Source organism: Tiliqua scincoides, chromosome 3 (assembly GCF_035046505.1).
Source record: "Tiliqua scincoides isolate rTilSci1 chromosome 3, rTilSci1.hap2, whole genome shotgun sequence".
Classification (NCBI taxonomy): domain Eukaryota; kingdom Metazoa; phylum Chordata; class Lepidosauria; order Squamata; family Scincidae; genus Tiliqua; species Tiliqua scincoides.
In genome coordinates, this window is record NC_089823.1 from 88,847,004 (window position 1) to 88,866,674 (window position 19,671).

The 19,671-nt window shown below is 43.6% G+C and overlaps 1 protein-coding gene across 2 annotated transcripts in view; it reads left to right on the forward strand.

The window, feature by feature from the left end:
* Positions 1 to 19,272, forward strand: part of GABRB3 (gamma-aminobutyric acid type A receptor subunit beta3) — a 160,635-nt gene extending 141,363 nt beyond the window's left edge. For both annotated transcript variants that reach the window (XM_066619885.1, XM_066619886.1), the window contains 4 exons: positions 2,861 to 2,998; positions 5,200 to 5,352; positions 7,588 to 7,832; positions 18,922 to 19,272. In XM_066619885.1, the coding sequence (XP_066475982.1) occupies positions 2,861 to 2,998; positions 5,200 to 5,352; positions 7,588 to 7,832; positions 18,922 to 19,272 (887 nt within the window). The remainder of the gene's footprint in view (positions 1 to 2,860; positions 2,999 to 5,199; positions 5,353 to 7,587; positions 7,833 to 18,921) is intronic.
* Positions 19,273 to 19,671: the final 399 nt, after the last annotated feature.

The window sequence follows — 19,671 nt, forward strand, 5'->3', positions numbered from 1 at the left end:
TGTGAAGGTGAGTAAAAATGTGTTTTGCTTACCTCCCATTTGCCTTCAGATTGTCCCTCCCATGAGGCAGTAATGTCTCTTTAGACTTGAACTAACAGAAATGTTGTCTTCATAATTTGCCACCATAACAATCAGGTCTTCGCAGATTAAGTGTAACAATTTTTTGCCTGTTTTATTAAAGATGTGTAATAATGTCTTATTAGTTAGTTGGCAACCTTCAGTCTCGAAAGACTATGGTATCGCGCTCTGAAAGGTGGTTCTGGAACAGCGTCTAGTGTGGCTGAAAAGGCCGATTCGGGAGTGACAATCCCTTCCACACTGGGAGCAAGTGCAGTCTGTCCCTGGTCTCTCTCCCTGGCTATGAGCCTTCCTTCTTTGCCTCTTAGCCTCAGACTGTTGGCCAAGTGTCTCTTCAAACTGGGAAAGGCCATGTTGCACAGCCTGCTTCCAAGCGGGCCGCTTAGAGGCCAGTTTCCCACTTGTTGAGGTCCACTCCTAAGGCCTTCAGATCCCTCTTGCAGATGTCCTTGTATCGCAGCTGTGGTCTACCTGTAGGGCGCTTTCCTTGCACGAGTTCTCCATAGAGGAGATCCTTTGGGATCCGGCCATCATCCATTCTCACGACATGACCGAGCCAACGCGTCGTGAGAATGTCGAATAATGTCGAAAAATAATGTCGTGAGAATGTCTTATTAAAGCTGTGCACTCCTAGAAGAGTTCAAATGAAATCAATGTAATTAAAAAGTGGGTTTTTTTAAGTATCCAGGAACATGGGCAGATTTAACAAATATGCTAGTCAAAACAGTATCTTGGACTTGTCCTGTAACCTGTTGTTCCTTGGATAAGCTTATGAAGATGCCTTGTACCAAGTCAGACCATACAGCCCTGTAGTGTCTTTATGGTGGTACTTCAGGCAACCATTTTCCAAGGTCTCAGACAGTCTGAGATGCTTTTAATTGGAACTGTCAGAGAGTCCTTTGCACATGTGCTCTACAATTGAGTTATGACCAATGTCTTACAGGTAACTCTAGTCGCCACACCTACTCAAGAGCATGTAGGAATGGGCCTGCACATTGTTGCCATTAACCTCCCTTTCTAAATGTGCTCAGTCTCTACTGACTCCATCTTGGTTCCTTAGCAGATGTTTCAGAGGATCGGCCAGAGCTTCTCCCTGAAGGGGGTTGCCCGCATTATACAGCATACACCTTTAGTGCTGGTGGCAAGGGATAGAATTGGGGCCTCAGTCTGGATCTTGCCCGTTGTGTCTTTTCAAAAAGATGGAGAAATGCTTTTTATTTAAAAGTATATGGAAAAATAAGCAACTTTCTACTGTAGGGCTTGCAATGTGTTGTGAAAAATGCATGCAACTGAGAGACCTGGAAAAATAAAATGCCAGCCTGATTAGGCAAGAGCAATGACTAGGTGCTTATCTCCAACACAAGAGGACTGGTGTTCATATTTTAATCAGATTCACTCTGAAGAAAGCAAGCACTGAGATTCAATTTGCTTTCAGTATGCTTTATTATGGATGAGTGATCTTGTTATGGGCCCCCCTGGGCTGTCAGATAGACCTACTTATGATTAGAAATTCACTTCCACGTAACAAGTAGAATCTCTCTCTTCAATCTAGTTGTTTTCTGTAATTGGAGTGTTCATATCAGTTAAAATTGTGTTTCAAGAGCCACCACTCTTTCTTCTGCAGTTTGGTGAGTACAGGGAATTTCTACATAAGTAAAATGTCAATGTATGCTAATGAATTCTTTTGGGTAAATTACACTTGACCTGATCCCACTCCTACAGAAGTTAATGGGAGTTTAGCCATGGATTGCAGAGGAAGAACTGGGCCATCTGTTTCAAATCTGTCTGATGCAACCACTACAATTTTCTTCTGAAGGGGTTTCCACAGAATTTTAGCAATTTTAATGCTACTTTGGTAGGTGAAATAGTTATGTTTTAGAGTATTTATGTAGTTTATTGTTTAGTGGGTTGGATACAGACTTTTTTCTTCTTCAGTACATGTATGTCAGGGTGCATCAACATGTGCTGGATCTAGCATTGTCTACATAGTTTGTAGGACCAGAATGCACTTTGCAGATTGAATGACTTTTACCTTGCTGCTTTAAAAAAAAAAAAATCAAGGAAAGATCTTGATAAATCGTCAGTTTCAAAGACAATTTTCTGTACTCTTGGTTATATTACAGTACTCAACCAGCAAATTAAAAAAAACTGCAGTGTAAAAAATGAACACCAGTTCTGTTGGAGATGAGCCTAGTATTCCAAACAGATGTTCCTTAGTAGAAGAGGTCAACAATCCATATCTAGACCCATCCTTAATGTTTTAACCCTTGTGCTACAGAAGGATTTATTTCATGTCTTCTAAATCTTTTCTTGCTCAATTCTTTGAGGTCTTTTCGCTGTCTCATTAATCCTTTGGTCCCATTTTTACAGGGCCTTTTTCACACAGACAAAGTGATCCCAACCAATCAAGGATAGTACAGTCATCATGATGATGGCATGATACTTTGTAGACAATGAGGCTTGGCATGTACCAACTCCACAGACTGAAGGAAACACTGTATTTAGCATCACAGTCAAAAAAAAGTTTGGGAAACACAGGTTTAAAACATAGAATAGCTTGATACACTCTATTATTAGTGAATAAAATAGGTTAGACACATGGGGATGTCACTATTGCATTGTTTGGGAGAAGATGGATTTAAGACTATTCTTTTGGAGCCAGTGAAGACTCCAAAAAGTTGTACCTGGGGGGCATAACCAAGAATTTTGCTCCTCATTTTAGCAGCTGCCAATTTTATATTTTGAGACTCAAGGTACTAAAACGTTTATACTTGAATCACAGATGGCTACACAACAGATGACATAGAATTTTACTGGAGAGGTGGGGATAATGCAGTCTCTGGAGTAGAGAAGATTGAGCTTCCTCAGTTTTCTATTGTGGAATACAAACTTGTGTCCAGGAATGTTGTCTTTGCCACAGGCAAGTACTACTTGAGTTACAAATATTCAGTATTGCTAACTTTCTTGCTTCTGCTAAGTTTTATTTTTACATGGCTATAGAGGTGACTTAAATTGGGTTGTCAGATCATATTTTCAAGAAAGGACACTGCTGTTACAATAGCTGAAATAAAGTATAGCTATTATGTTTCATCCTTTTTTGTAATACTCTGGAATCAGGGTGGTAAAATATAGTATCACTGTCCATTGTGACACTTGGAGTTGGGCCAAGCAAAATGTCCTGGAACATTTGTGAACTAGGACCATTTTAGCAAGGTAGAAATTAAGAGCCATAATAAAGGAGGGTGAGTGTGTGGATTCCTGATTGACTTTTAGCCCTTGATGAATTTGGAACTATGAAGTGACCTTATACATTGGTCCATCTTGCCTAGTAATGAAAACTTTCACTGGCAGCATGTTCTCATGGTCTCAAAATGAGAAATCGGAGAAATCTTTTTTAGACTTGTGAATATTTTAACTGGAGTTGCCACGGAACATGCCTACCCAGACCAAACTGCATCTGAAGTAACACCCAAATTCTAAGCTCTTCTTTTGTTGAAATGTGCGTACAAGATGGTCCTCTTTGCGGATTCAGTATCCATAAATTTGACTATTTTCAGATTCTAAACTTGCGGCATCAGACAGATCTTTACCCTCCAGGTGAGACTGGTCATCTCCAGAGGGTTTTTGGAGGCCCCAGGAGGCTGCATGCGGCCCTAGGCCTCAGAAGGCCTTAAAATGTCACTTCCAGTTTTTCCCAATAAACCAGAACTGATGTTCTAAGGCCTTCAGAAAGGCTACCAAGGCCGTGCACGGGCTTCAGAACAGACTGCAGTCGTGTTCGGAGATCTGGGGTGCCCTGATCCATTGATTTCATTTTCTGCGAGTTTCAGCATCTGCGAGGATTCTGGGAACTGAACCCCCAAGGATGCTGAGGCATGACTGTACCACTACCATACCTTCCCAAAAGTGCAATAAGAAACAGGACTGCAGCAGTAGCCTGCTTCCGCCATCACAATTATTTCTATTTCTTCTTCAAAACACACTGGGTGAGAGGAGTCCGGTCTCTCTTGTCTGCTCCCAGAATCATCCAATCCAGCCTAGTTTGAAGAACCTGAAGCAGGATGAGGCAGAAGCAATGGCAATAATGGTGAGAGGAAAGTTTGGGCTACTGCCACAATCCTATTTCCAGTTGCTGTCTTGTAAAGAGAGTGATCAGGAAAAAGATAGCAGCAGCCCCCAACTCCTTCAGCCTGACGGCAGCACCAGATTCTGGGCGAGGGGCTAAGCTGCTACTATCCCAATTTCCTGCTAGTTCACTCTCTTTTCCCTGGGAGGAGACCAAGCAAAAAGAGGATGGTGGTAGATGAAGGGTGGTGATAGATATGACATGAAGATGTGACACTACAATAGTGTGGGTGGTGGGTCAGTAAAGGCAAAGGGTGTGGAGTGCAGAAAACATATACCAGATTTGCCTTGTTTCACCCCTCCCCTTCCAGGGAATGGAGACCTGCCAGAGAATAAACCAAGGAACTGCTTTATCAAAATTGCGTGCTTGATTGCTAAACTGTGGTCCTTCACCAAAGTCTCTAAAAGTTCTCCAATGGGCAATGGAATAGCACTGATAAAAGAGTGATAATATTGAGTTGTAAATGAGAACAGGAGCAATACCTGAAGGTCAGAAATCAGTCACTTTGGTATAGCAGGAAGCATTAATTCACGGGGCAGCTTCCTAAAGCCAGTTCTGTGGCATGAGCAAAGTCATCAGTCAGAATTTCCCCAGTGAAAAGATTTCAGGAGTAAAGCTAATCAAGCTAATGTGCAAACAAGGTAGCAGGGGAATGACTGTGGATTTAAAAAAAAAAAACAACAATTTTACAGTGGTGGCTGAAAATGCCCAATTGATTGATAATGTAAATTATCTTCATCTGTTCAAAAAATTTCAAAAGGTAGATTACTAGTTTTTTGTTCACAAGAATGATAGGTTTCCTGATTCTTGCATTAATTTTAGTGCAAATGCACTAAGCAACGTTTCATTCACTGATCTACAGATGTCAAAACAGTATATCAACATTGTTTTTGTTTCTGTGGAGGGTGAAAATATTCTGCCATTAATGTCTTCAATATTTATATTGAATGAAAAAACGTAACTAAGGTTTATTGCTTTTCCTCTCTTTCTGATAGGTGCCTATCCAAGACTGTCATTGAGCTTTAAGTTGAAGAGGAATATTGGATATTTTATTCTTCAGACCTACATGCCATCAATACTAATTACTATTTTATCATGGGTGTCTTTCTGGATCAATTATGATGCTTCTGCAGCAAGAGTTGCCCTTGGTATGGAATGAGGATAAGTGCAACATTAGCATGTCATTCCAAATAGAAGTTGTTAGGGCTTGCAGCATGTTACTATTCCAAGATCACTTATACAAAAAGCATATCATCTTGTTTTGACTCTGAAGCAGTACACTCACCCCTCAGTGATATGACAAAGGGCCCAATCCTATCCAACTTTCCTGTGCCGTTGCAGCCACAATGCAGCCCCAAGGAAAGGGAACAAACTTTCCCTTACTTTGCGGATGCCTCCACGACTGTCCTTTCACTGTACAGTACAACACCTGCTCGTTGGCCCTGCTTCAGCTTTGGAATGTTGGATAGAATTGGGCCCAAACACTATGAAATTTCTAATTTAGTATCCAAATAGTACGCAAATAGTATCCAGCTTTCTTTGCTGTATAAACAATTGTGTGGTGGCTTGAAGATTGGGTACAGCAAAAGCTGTCTGTGAGTTCCATTTCCCCTTCAGTTATCATTTTGTTGTTTTTTTTTTTGGTTGGAGATAGGGAAACCAGAAATAAAAAAAATAAAGAGTCCCTTGCTGTCTAACCAAGTTCTTGTGGCTTTCCACTTGTTACATCATAGATTTGGCGTAGTGGAGAGTCACATCTGTGTGCCTAACCCCCATACATTTCAATAGTACTTAAAAATACCGAATTTTCTCTGAACTGGACCCACAATCCAGTTCTCTTCTCACACCTGCAAAATGTATACAACTGGCTATATTAAGGGTTTTTAAAACTTTCTAGTTTCAAGAATATTTCCATTTCAACTTGTCTGCTACAAAACACTTACATGTTGCAAAGGAATCCTAAGGCACAAATTCTGTTCTCACAGGACTCTGCCCAGAACCGTTGAACCTTATTGTTGTTCCATATGAATGAGCTGCCCATTCCACCATAACTCCCTGCACAGGGATGCAGCAGTGCCAAAATGGTGTCCTCTGTATCCTGTGGGGGAGTTCTGGCATGTTGAAGACTGCTGATAATCTTCTAAGGAATTCTAGTACTCCTGGAACAGGCTTGGCTATAACAACTCTTTACATTGGCACCCCCCAAAGAAGCATGCGAAACATAGGCTTGGAATGATTGAAACTTTATAAATAAACAAAAAACCAGCAGCAGGGAAAAAATTATATAAAGTTCCCCAGCATGCTGGCATCTAATAGCCTGGAGGAAATGGTGCTGGCCATCTACCTCCTTCTGATCCCAATCAGGCTTCACATCTTGACTCAAGGTTTCATTCAATCAAGGATTGAAGGGTCAAGGCAGCCAGCCAGCACAGACTCATAAAGGAAATCCTTGTGTAAGTCTTTGCTAGAACCAGCCAAAGGGCTCGCCAGCCAGCCTCATCAATTCAGACAAGTGTTGTCAGAGCAGTTCTGGCTTACTCCTTGGCCTTGCTAACCTCAGCAGGTATGCTGGCCCCTGCTCCTGGCTACCCAACCACCTGCGTAGCCCAAACACACTTGCAAAAACCTCCCAGTTCAACCACATCCAAATGCCAGTCTGGGGAAGGTGAAAAAACTGCCAACCAACAGCCAATCAAGTTAGCAGCAAAAATTCCTACCTGGCCCCTTAAAAGGCGACTAGCTAATCTCAGACTGAATATAGGGTGGGCCGGCAGGGCTTGCCAGCTCGGTGCAGCCTACCAGCCTCAGCAACAGCTGCACCATGCCCCTCAGCTAAACGGGCAGCCAATTGCCTGCCTGCATTTTCCCCCTTCTACCTTGCATGCAGAGGGGGTGGGGCAGCGCAAATGGCAACAGGACTGCAAGCGTCCCATCGGAAATTTGTTCATAAAGTTTAAAGGGAAATCCCTTTTTAAGGTTGGCTTCGTATCTCTTTCACGCAAGGAATTTTTGACTTTTCAGGTCAAATGTGATACTATTTCACGTGTCACAAAGTTTCAGCAGTTTAGCTGAAGAGTGCTTTTAGGTTAGCAAAATCTGATTTATAGCAAGTTGCATGTAAATATTTTGGAAGCAAACTCTTCAATGCTATACATGTTCCTTGTTCCAAATCACTTTGGTTATAAGAGGCTCTGCATCCAAGAAATATTAAAGCATCACTCTGGGTTTTTGCAAAGACATACTAATGCTGTTGCCACTTTTTCAATTTAATTTATTCTCTCCCGATGCTTAAAAGCTTCTTGAAATGATTGTTATACAAAGACGGGGAAGTAAATGGTATTTGGAAGAGTTTAATAGGCCTACTTTTCTTCTCACTTTTTTAGGTATTACAACTGTGCTTACTATGACAACGATCAACACGCATCTCAGAGAGACTTTGCCTAAGATTCCCTACGTCAAAGCCATTGACATGTATCTTATGGGTTGCTTTGTATTTGTCTTCTTGGCCTTACTTGAATACGCCTTTGTCAACTACATCTTCTTTGGGAAAGGCCCTCAAAGGCAGAAAAAACTTGCTGAAAAGACCGCCAAAGCAAATAATGACCGTTCTAAGTTTGAAAGCAACCGGGTAGGATTCTTCATGTCATCTCATTTTAGCCTAATTTTCAGCTGTGATATAATGTGGAGAGTTGAGATTAATTTGAGAGTTGAGATTAGTTGAGAATTTAGGCTGCACTACTATACAGGAGTAAGTCCCATTGAGCTCAGTGAGACTTACTTCTGAATAAACATGCATAGGATTGCACTGTTAGTGTGCTTGCCATATGAGTTGGGTTGTGTCACTGGCTGATGTAGAAAACCACAGTCACATCCAACATTATTTGTGAGTAGTTTTTGTCAGTCATGTTAATCACTATGACCTGTGAGCACCCAAAGAACCAGAGTGGGAAGGTTAAAGGCTGTTGCCAAACATTCCCCTGGCAGGCTGCAGGGTCACAAATGTTGGTATCTCAAGTGACCAATGAATGAACCTTGGGTTGGAAATTCTCCCCCCTTAAGGATATTTCTGTTGCCCCGTGGCATACTCAGGGATAGAGAACCTACTAAGCCTAGAATGGGAGGTGCCAGAACTGTGGTTACCACTTCTGCCATAGCCATCACCTTGTAAAAGTTCTTGGAGATGAGAGAAAGTTTGCTGTGGAGCCCAGCCATGCCTGAACATTGTCACCTCTTTTCTCTAGCAGATAGGAGGAGCAATTATGTAAAGTTTTTTGTTTTGTTTTTCTGTTTGTGAGTTTCTCGTTAATGTTAATTGTGTGTTAGTACTAAAACACAATGTCCACTTGTGCTGTAACAGAAAAAGATGTCCTGTTCAATTACAATAGCAATTTTTAACCTTTTTCATCTCATGGCTCACTGAGAAGGCGCTAGAATTTTTAAGGCACACAACCAGGTTTTTTGACAATTGACAAGGCACACTGCACTGCCAGCTGGGGGCTCACATCCTCCAGTGGCCCTACAAATATACGACCCATCCTGAAATATATGACCAAGTGGGTCATGGCTCAGTGATTGAAAATCAGTGGAAATTGATTGATCGGATGCATGTGGAGCTCTTTCCTTTGGGAGACTTGCCTCTGAATTCAAGATGAAAACCCAGATGAACAATAGTGCTGAAATGGCCACTGCTGTATCCTGTGGGCACCGAGGCAGCCACCAGAGTCTCCTCAGGATAAGAGAGCATTTGCTCCCTTACCCCAGGTAGAACGCAACCAATAACAATGGTTCTCCTTGGATCTGCTCCTGCTGTTGAGTAGGCACAAAATTGAGTAGGCCCAGGTCAGGTTTTCTGGGCAGGGAGGAAGCACAGGATATGGTGTCAAAGGCTGCCGCCATCTCCGTCCCCATCCTGGAGCTGATCCTCCCCCTACCCAGTTCCACTTTCCCCCCCACCTGCAAAACTGTCCACCATCCAGCAGTAATACTTACCACTGGCCGTTCCACGTTGTCATCCTCTTGGTGCTGAGGCCAAGTGCCGGTGCTCCTTGCTCCCCAGGTGCCGTGAACACACTTTACGGCATGTTCATGACACCCAGAGCCAGCAGTATGAGAGTACCACAAGCGCTAAGGCCCATCGGCCATAAGGCAGCTCATTTAGTTAGAGATCTGGAACTACATATGTCATCTGCAAGTATATTGCCAGAGAAGAATTCTGTAATGTTTTCCTTTGTGTTCCCTTGTGCAGGAGGGTAGGCTAAATATGATATAAATGTTTAGACATGTCAGAACAGTAAGCTAAAGTGAAGTGCCCGTATTCATCTGTGTACTGATGAATTTTTTACTAGTTGTATTCTTACAAGTCATCACCCTGAGAAAAGATAATTGGTGTTTATCTAACAGCAGCATGAAGGAGAATTGAGACTCATGCCTCAAGTATGTAAAACAGGTCACAGGAGAACAGTTTGTGATGGAGACGGTTGAGGAATCAAACAGGAGTGGGAAAGTGCTTACTCCTTAGCTAGTCTTCCAGGCACTCTTGAGGAGTGCCTTAGCCCACACACAAAGAGCAGATACTTGTGGTTCCTTGTACTCCATTGGTTATGAATGTGCTTAGGACTGTTTATTGGTTTTTTAAAGTTCTGCTTTCTACAGTGTTTGGTAGTTCATTGGCTGCTACAGCTCATGTTATGCAACAAAACTTTCTCAGCAGTCGGCAGGCATTGTTTAAGGTTCACTTAGGCTGGACAGTGAATTTCCCCATCAGAACTTTGAGATAGGAAAAAGCAGTGTCAGAAGGCTGGTAAATGGAAGCTGGTAATTTCAGTTTGTACACATTTAGGTGCAGGCCTCCTAATGAAAGCTATCTAATCTATCTTATCCATTTAGGAATGTTTAATAATTCAGCATATATGTTTCGATTCAGCATAGAAATCAGCGACTACTTCTAATATTGTATCGCTAGAATTCTTAATACAGATGATGATAAGGAGGAACTTAGTACAATATTAATTCTCTGTACTAAATGGAAATAAAATAAATCCCTCATATAGTTTGCATATATAGTTCAGTAACACTTCACTGTTATCTTCAGCCCACCAGATGCCTCAAGGAGCATGCAAGACAACAAGATACCTGAATCCTGTTGCCATTCCCTTGCACCTGGAATTCAGAAATAGACTACTTCTAGAACCAGGAGGTGTATCCATCACGGCTTGTGACCTGTGATGGACATTTCCTCCATAAATCTATTCAATCTCCTTTTAAAGGCATCTAGACCAGGTTCCATCACCACATCCTGCAACAGAGTTCTACAGGTTATTTATGCACTGGTAAAGACTATGTGGTAGGTAAAGGAGGGTCAAGGAAGAGTTGCTCTAGAGCAGGGGTGCTCAATACGTCGATCGCGATCGACCGGTCAATCGTGAGGCAAAATGAGTCGATCACAGGCTTCTCTCCCATCCACGCATCCCTGGGAGTGAGCCCTGTCCTGGGAGTGACGCTCCCTGGGAGTGAGCTCCCTGGAGGTGACGCATCCCTGGGAGTGAGCTCCTGTCCACGCATCCCTGGGAGTGAGCCCCGTTGACTTTACTGGGACTGACTCGTGAGTAGACCTGGAGAGGAGCCGCTGGCAGGCTTCTCTCCCGTCCACGCATCCCTGGGAGTGAGCCCCATTGACTCTACTGGGGCTGACTTACCTTTCCCCTGTTTTTGCACTGGTATGTATGGAGATCTGCCCCCCCCCACTTCCATCTGTTGGTTCTGTGTGCAAGGGGTTTTGCACTGGTCTTGCTGTGATGTCTATATAGAGATCTTCCCTCCCCCACACCTTTCCCCTGTTTTTGCACTGATCTGTATAGAGATCTGCTCCCCCCCCCACTTGTATTGGAATCGAGGAAGATCTGGTGAGGAGGTAGATGTGGTGTCAGCAGTGGCCCCTTTAAGGGTAAGGCCTGGGCATCCAGCAGAGTGTGCTGCACAGCTGCAGCCACTTGAAGGCAATAGGGCCCTCAGGGATATAAGAGCACCTGAGGCTGGAAGGGCTCCACTTATTTATGTGAGTCAGCCTTTTCCTACATGAAGATCATTAAGTCCTAGTACCTTTCCACCATGACTGATGAACATTTGGAAGTGTGCTTGAGGCTGGCTGTCAGCAGCTACTGTCTGGACTATGCATCCTTGGCTGATTCACTTCAGTGCAAGTCATCAAAGTAAGTCATCATCATCATTAAGTTGTGTTGTGCAATATTGGCTCATGTGGTTATGCAAGGTACACCAACATACATTGTACACATAAATGTTATATGTTATGATGGCGCGAACATTGTAAAAAAAACTCTGGTAGATCTCCGGGCCTTGCTGGGTTTCAAAGTAGCTCTCGAGCCAAAAAAGTGTGAGCACCCCTGCTCTAGAGGTTTCATAAGAAATTGGATAGACCTCAAGGAAAGTAAAGTACTCAAGAGCAGACAAGCTCCATAAGTCTCATGCTGAGTCCAAAAGCAGCTGGGATATGTTTTGTCTTAAGCTCCTTAACATGATCATATTCATTCGTTTTAGTTTTGTTTTCTCTTCTCCTCCTGTCATTTTCACATTATTTACTCCTACTTTTGAACAGTTAACACTAGAGATGATATTTGGAGAGGCAAAAAATGAAAGTAGAACACAGAGGTGGTCAGTTTGGAAAGAATTTCTAAGAAGTGACTGATCAAGAAATTCAGTAATTTGATATATCTTTTAAAAGTTGGCTGAGCCAGAAACTCTATCTCCCCACCCCTTTCAGAAGTTCTGATTTTAATTATTTGCTTTATCTCTCTAGTACAGCAGTTCCCAAACTCTCCAGGAGTTTGGGAAGTGCTGTAAGTCTTTGCAGAGTAAGGGGAAAGGCAGCGACCCAATTCCCAAGACCACTCTGCTGCCAGGAGTGAAGCAGACTTTTTATTACTTACCTCCACCAGTGCCGGCCTCCAGGGGGGAGGGGCTACCAGAGTGCCGCTGATGCCTCTGCAGGACTCCCCAAGCCTCTGATTAACTAAAAATAGTGATTGGAAACCACTTCTGTTTTTCGGTCATGAAATTAGAAGTGTCCGATCGCTATCTTTAGTTGGTCAGAGTCTTGGAGAGCCTTGCAGAGGCATCTGTGTGGCTCCCCACATCCACTGGAGGCTGGTATTGTCCATGTATTTATACAGAGTAGTGATGCATAGCCATGTATGCATCTAACCAGGTCCCTCTTGTGCAGTTTGATTGTCCTAACAGTTTCCAGTTCATCTGGCCCTTTCTTGGCAACGATACTTGTCACTAGTGGTAAAGAATATAGCAACACAATTAAAAGAAAATATTGTTCTTCCTCCTCCTCCTCCTCCTCATCATCAAGGGTTTCTTCACACTGGATTTTATTGTGGACTGTTGCTAATGTTACGGTTACCGTAATGCCCATATGCTCTCTGCTGTTTATATTGATGATGATAACTGGGAATTGGTGTGGCATAATATTGAAAATTTGAGGTGATGAAAAGGAATGATATTCCTACTACAACATGGCACACACCTTTTTGTAGGAAATCCCACAGATGGCCACAGTTACTGGTGGATAGAAGATGCAGATGTTCACATTTTACTATTGTCTGCCCAACCACATTTTTGAGTGTTGTTGTTTTTTTCTGGGTTATACATGCTTGGATAGATTGCAGTGTAAGTTTGGACAATCTGTCAGTGCAATCCTATCTTACTCTGGAACAGACAGGCCAGCAGGCCAGAATCAGCTGCGCCGGAGGCAAGGGGAAACTCTTCCGCTCTGTGCTGCTCCAGGAATGAGGTTGGGTTCTGGCATAACTGGCGGGTCCCAGCCCCGCCTCCTGCTCCCTGCCCACCCCCTGGAATGCACCCCACTCTGGAACTCCTCCCCCCTACCTTCTCTCTGCCTCCTCCCCACCCTCCCCAGACTCCTGCATAGGCCAAGCTTAGCGGACGCAGCCTTACCTCTTTGCATCGGTGCAGAGGCTCGATACAGCCTCCATGGGCCAGTGTGTGTCACTGTGCCGACCCAGTCGACACACGAGGAGATGCAAACGTGCTTTACGGCACACTTAGGATTACGCCCTGTGTCATTTAAAAATCAAGAAAATATGTATGTTTGCAAGTATCATGGACCCAGCGCTGCTGTGTCTCATAGCTCCTTCTCCCTCGCTGAGGCATACTTTCTGATCATGTTATCTGAGATGGATTGTGCTCACTAGTTTTAACAGTAGCACCTCAAACACAGCTATTCAAAGACCTGCCTAAAGATACCTAAATATGTAAAGATGGAGTAATTAGAATATGGCCAAAAGCCTGCTTGCCCACTCTCCTAGGCAACAACCAATGTCCTCCAGCGTGTTTCTTAGAGATGTAACACAGTAGTTGAGGGCCAAATAATACAGCTTGCTGACTTTCATAGGGCAGTGTCAGCAGAATCAGTCAGAAATAACTTTTCCCATGCAGTCCAAACAAATTATTTATACAAGATCCTATCCCTCTTTTCCTGGCCCAACACTCCCTCTGAGGCTCTTTGGACTTAGGCCAAACAAGTAGCTGGTGTGAATCCAAGGAGACCCATACAGGGTAATAGAAAACCAAAGTACATCTTCATTTCTCTGGGTTTTGTCCAGTTGCTCCAACTAATATGTTAACATGAGAATGCTGAAAAGAGTAGACAAGATTCTAATGTGTTGTAAACATTATGAACCGACAGCACAGGAAGTAACCTGCAGTGCAAATTTGTCCTAAGTAACCTGTATTATAAGCACAATAAGGAAACAATATCACTTTTCGGTGGAGCAGCCCCTCCACATGGATGGTACATGTGAAATGTAAAAAAATAATTTCTGCCTGGACATTTATTTATTTGTTTGTTTGTTTAAAAGTAGCATGCCAAGGTCCCTTTATATACAAAAATATCTTAGGAGAAGTGTTGGAGCACATTTCATTGCATGTGCCAAATACCTGCGCCCAGTCCTTCAGCCGCTATGAATTGGCTTTGTTTCTCTGAAAAGACGAGGGAGTATGACCAACTCACAGTGTTCTTACAACATTATATGTAGGACAACCCAATCCTATCCCTCACCAGTCTGCACAATTCAGCAGCACTGATGCAGAGAATACTGCTTGCAATTGGGGTGTGCGTGTGTGCCTGTGTGACCAGATGGACCAGGAGAGAGAAGTAAAAATAATTTTTACTTACCTCTTTGTAAGCCACCTAGCTGCACAAGTCCAAGGAGCCTCAGGGGGAGGAGAATCGGACTTGGTGTGTGGTGCTGAGATGCTTCCTCTCCTGAACCACCCCCAGCCTAGTCCCTTCCCCTATCCTCCTCCAAACTACCCCACCCCTGACACTTTACCTACTCCAGCAGGGCATCTGGGAGCCACTGGCACACACACGGGTCCATCCCCATCTGTTTGCACTGGTGACTCTGAAGTGCATGGCAGCAAAGTGGCTTTTGCACCATTGCAGTGGGGCTGACGGCACCAGATCATGAGATCCACTGCCATGGGCTCTGAATAGGATTGGTCCATTAGGCAGTTTCTGATTAATAGACTGAAGCATATCTTTAAAACAGTACTTTACAACCCAATCCTATTCAAATCCCCCCTCCGGCCAATGAGGAGTGTGTGCTGCATCCTGGAGGGGGAGCAATCCAGGAGGTCTCCTTCAGGTAAGGTGTATTTGTCCCCTTGCCTGGGAGTAAGTCTCCTCTGCCCTGAATTTGCTGCTGCAAATCTAAGTGGACTTGGGTAAGTGGATTGAGGCTGGGAAGGAAGGCTGGGAAGAGGCTGCTACTGCGGATACCATCCCCTTCCCAGCCTTAACGTCACTCATCCAGACTGTCCCATTCCTCTCCCTCCCTTCCCCATCCCCCCCACCCCCTTTTCCAACTTAGTGGTGCAAGGGCTTTTTGGGAGATAACTGGCGCAAAAACGCTCACCACTTTAGCGGCAGTCCTGGTGCACAGAAAGGTGAGTTGCATTTTGCAACCATTGTAAAGAACATTGTGCTGCCAGAACACAGGTTCTGGTGGCAGAGTGGGCCCATAGGATTGGGTCATTAATCACCTTTCCTAATGAATCAGTTGCTGCCTGTGAATTTGTATTGGAATTAATTTAAGGCTTCATTACATGTTTGAAACATGTGTAATCTATTTGATGAAGAGACAGAAAGCTATCGAGTGCTCTCATTAATCTATAAGGAATTATACCTCAGGGCGGAAACTATATTTGACTTGGTATTTTTTAGGCATGAGGCTGTAAGTCAGGACTCATTTTGTTCATATTATTTTTGATATTTATTTCTAAACCATTAGGTATGTGTGAATATTTGTCTCTGTGTATTTTTCTACAATGCATCTTACAACCCAATCCTATCGGGCTTAGCTGCCGCTGCTGAAACTAGCGTTCTGGCAGTGCTGTCTGCCCTATGGCACTTGCAAACAGTGCTCCAACTGCGCATGAAGCTGCATGTTTCTAAAATGCAAGTGGAGAGGCCAGAATAGCCCTGAGCATGGTGGCAGGGCAGGCAAGGCCACCAACTCAGGTAGGAGAGCAGGAGGAGGCAGAATGGGCCAGAGGGAGGGCAAAACTGGGGGGGGGGAGGTTTGAGAACGTGATGGAGACAGAGGGGTGTTACCCAGCATGGGTGACTTGCTGTGGATGCCATGCCTTCTGATAGCAGCCAGCACATCGCCTTTGTCTCCTCAGTCTTGCACCAGCTGAAGAGCAGGGACAGGTCCAAGGAGACCTACTGGCGATCAGGAAGCTTACAGGGGAATAAGAGAGAAAGGAAAATAATTTATCCTTTCCCTCCTGCCCCCCACCCACCATGGCACAGCCCATGTTTACTATGAGGGGTGGAAAGGTATGGGCAGTTCTGCACTTGTTTATTTGTTTGAGAGATTTATATTCTGCCTTTCTCATGCTGATGAAGCAAATGGCCAAGGCGGCTTACAAAGCTCCATAGCAGAGTACAAATGAGTTTTTACAATTATATGTGCAGGTCGTAGAACCATCTTTGAATCCCTCACAGTGCGATCTGGCACCTGGGTATGCCTTCTGAGCTTCTGGCAGGAGCGGTTTCAGGTTGGCCAAGCTGTAAAGAATGACTCCTGGCTCTCTCGTCTCATGACAGCTTTTTCAGCTTTCAGTCTCCCATCCAAAATTCAACCAAGACCATTCCTGCTTAGCTTTCTTTCAACAGCCTTCTGCTTAAGCACCAGACCGCACATGCTGCCTGCCCACCAATTTATCCTCATTGCTGATGGGTGTTTCCTTGTTTCATGAACAATGGAGAAATTAGTTGTCTCAGTTTACCCTGCATCATCCCATACATGTGATAAACCTGCACAACCAGTATGAAGGAAGCACACAAAGTCCACCTTCCTAGTCATGCAGGCATATATCACATAATGTAGTAGTAATTAATTTGAATCCTTAACATCTGTAGGACCTGGATTTTCTCTTGCTAATATGTGTACAAGTGGAAATCAGCTTAAACTGGGCACCCTGTAACATGTGTACTTCTTGAGCTAAGAAGAACAATAGTACTTCTTGAGCTACTGTGGGAGGACAGATAATTCCCAACGACTTCATACTGGAAGTGAACAAAGCTAGCATATGGTTTATTTTATGTGTGTTGAAAATTAATGTTCATATGGAAATTTTTTCCAGAGATTGAAAGCTTGACTAGATGTTACAAGAAAGATGAAGCAGATGCTACTTTGTGCTTCTTTCCTCATATTTCTTGAAACATCTAGGTAAACTCAACATGTAACATGATGTTATCGTGCTGTGTGTTGCCCACTGACTAGCTCAAGAGGGGGTAGTTAGGTTTGGACTGTTAATGTTGGATTGGGGGCTTTCGGGTTGTTTTCAGGCTGGAGTGAGCTTTTCTTGGGAAGAAGGGGATGCCTCTAGGAAGGGTGGAATGTTCTAGGGAAGAACTAGATCCAGAGACAGGTCAATATCTGAGTGGGTTGGATGGCTGTTGGCAAGGAATGTTTACTGAACCACAGTGAATATTTGGCATTGTCCACATTCCAGTCTCTCATCATTCTATTCTTTTCAGGAAAAAAGAGGCTCACAAACAATTGTTGCTATGTTATTATGAAAATGACACTCAGTGCAATCCTATGCATGTCTAAAAAGTAAGCTCCGTGGCATTTAATGAAGCTTACTCTCAGGGAAGTATAGGATTGCAGCCTCTGTATGGTTTTTGGAGGGAACCAGAAATCTCCTTTTCTGAACCTTTTCTAAAACCACTGCTAGATTAGTACCCCAGTCCACTGCATGAAACTTCACGCAAATCTTTGCAAACATGAAATAAATTGTTCGTGTTCAGGGAGGGCATAGGCTGAATTCAGAAAGTTCAAAAAGTCTGAGAAATACTGACCTGTATAATTGATGATGATGATGATATAGAACTTCAGAGTGTTCCAAGTCCTTCATATTCACTGTGTACGTAATCCTTACAGAACAGCTTTATGCTAACTGGATGCAGGATAACTACTGTAATATATTCTAAATTTTATTTTCCGTATATAAAATTAGGTGTTACTCCTTATTTCAACAGAAATACAGTTAAATTACTATTTAAGTGAAAGAAAAACTAACTTTATATGAATGCTACTTGTATAAGTCCTAATCAAACTGTGCACTGCACTTTACTAATAGACAGTGGTGTACCTAGAGGGGGACAAATGGAGCAAATACCTTGGGTGCCGAGCTAGGGGGCCCCCACTGAGACCTGCTCCTCCTCCAAGAACTGCACCAACAGTGACTGCAGGAGTGCAGCCACTGTCAGTGTGGTTCTACACAGCCCTGAGGGCCGCCCCCTCCCCTTTCGTTAAAGGGGAGGAGAGGGGAGCGGCCTCAGATGTGGCTGAGAACCACACTGAGTGGCTTCAGGAGCACAGCCACTCTGCATGGTCCCTGCTGGTCTGAGCTCTGCCTCCCCTCCACCAGCAGAGCACTCCCACAGCCACTTTCAGCATGGTTCCCATCCACGCCTGACACTGCCCCCCTCTCCTCCCCTTTAATGAAAGGGGAGCGGCAGCCCTCAGGGTGGGGAGAAGCACCGCACACCTCCACTGATTTCAGAGGAGATGCACGCCACTTCTCCAACGTCAACGGAGTGCTTCACGCCTCTTAGAAGTGGCACGAAAGGCTCCATCAGAGTGCTTTGGGGCCATTGGAAGTGGCACCCATGAGGCAAGTGCTGCCCGCCTCCTGGAAACGGTGCTAACCTGTCCTGGGTGCCACTTCCAGCAGCCCCAAAACACTCCAATGGAGCTGGAGAAGCCACACGTGTCTCCTCCAAAATTCAAGGAGGCATGCACTGCTTCCACCCTCTACCTCCCCAGCAGAGCCTGGGCTGCCTCCTTCATTCCCCCTTTTTTTTTCAAAGGGGGAACAGAGGAGGCAGCTGCCTGGAAGTAATTGCAATGAAGATGACATCATTGCAATTACTTCCAGGTCAGGGGTGGGGTGGGGAACAAAGGCAGAGTTGGCCCTGGGTGTGGGAAAGCCTAGGACCACCTCTGCTACTAGATGTGGCAAAAAGCATCCTTCAGCTAATTTTAATGGGAACTAGTTCCATATTTAGATTATAAACCATCATTACATGTTAGTACAGGTAGCTTTATGTATCTAAAACAGCTGTGAACCCCTGTCCTTGTGAATTTGTTTCTAACTAGGTGGACATGCATGGGAACATCTTGCTAACATCTCTTGAAATTCACAATGAAGTTGCAAGCAATGAGGTCACCACAAGTGTCACTGATCCTCAGAATTCAACAATATCCTTTGACAACTCAGGTATCCAGTACAGAAAACAGAGCTCACATCGAGAAAGCCTTGGAAGGCGTACTTTGGACAGAACTGGCACCCATGCTAAGAAGAGTCATTTACGGAGAAGGTCTTCTCAGCTAAAGATAAAAATTCCAGACCTAACAGATGTGAATGCCATAGACAGATGGTCAAGGATGGTGTTTCCTTTCACATTCTCTCTTTTCAACTTAATCTACTGGCTCTACTATGTCAACTAAATGACTGTACTTTTTAAAGAAAAAAAGACTTTAACAAGTGAAATACTATTCTGCCTGTTATTTTATATGTGTACATATGAACTTTTACACTATATATACATATATATATATATTTAAAATCCTGTTTATTTGTGTACATATATTGTGAAAGAATGTGTATTATACCCATTGTGCATATACATATACAATATATATACACCCACCCACCTGTAGAAATGTAACATTTAACATAGAATGCACATTAAATGAACTTTTTTAAAATAAAAAAAATGAAGAGGCAAGTGTCCTGAAAACATTAGGCCTTGAGAAAGCTAAATGTTGTATCAGACCGTCAACAACATTTTCCAGAGCTCTGTATCTCAAGTCAAACTTGTGTGGTATTGTTTGCAAAAAACTGTT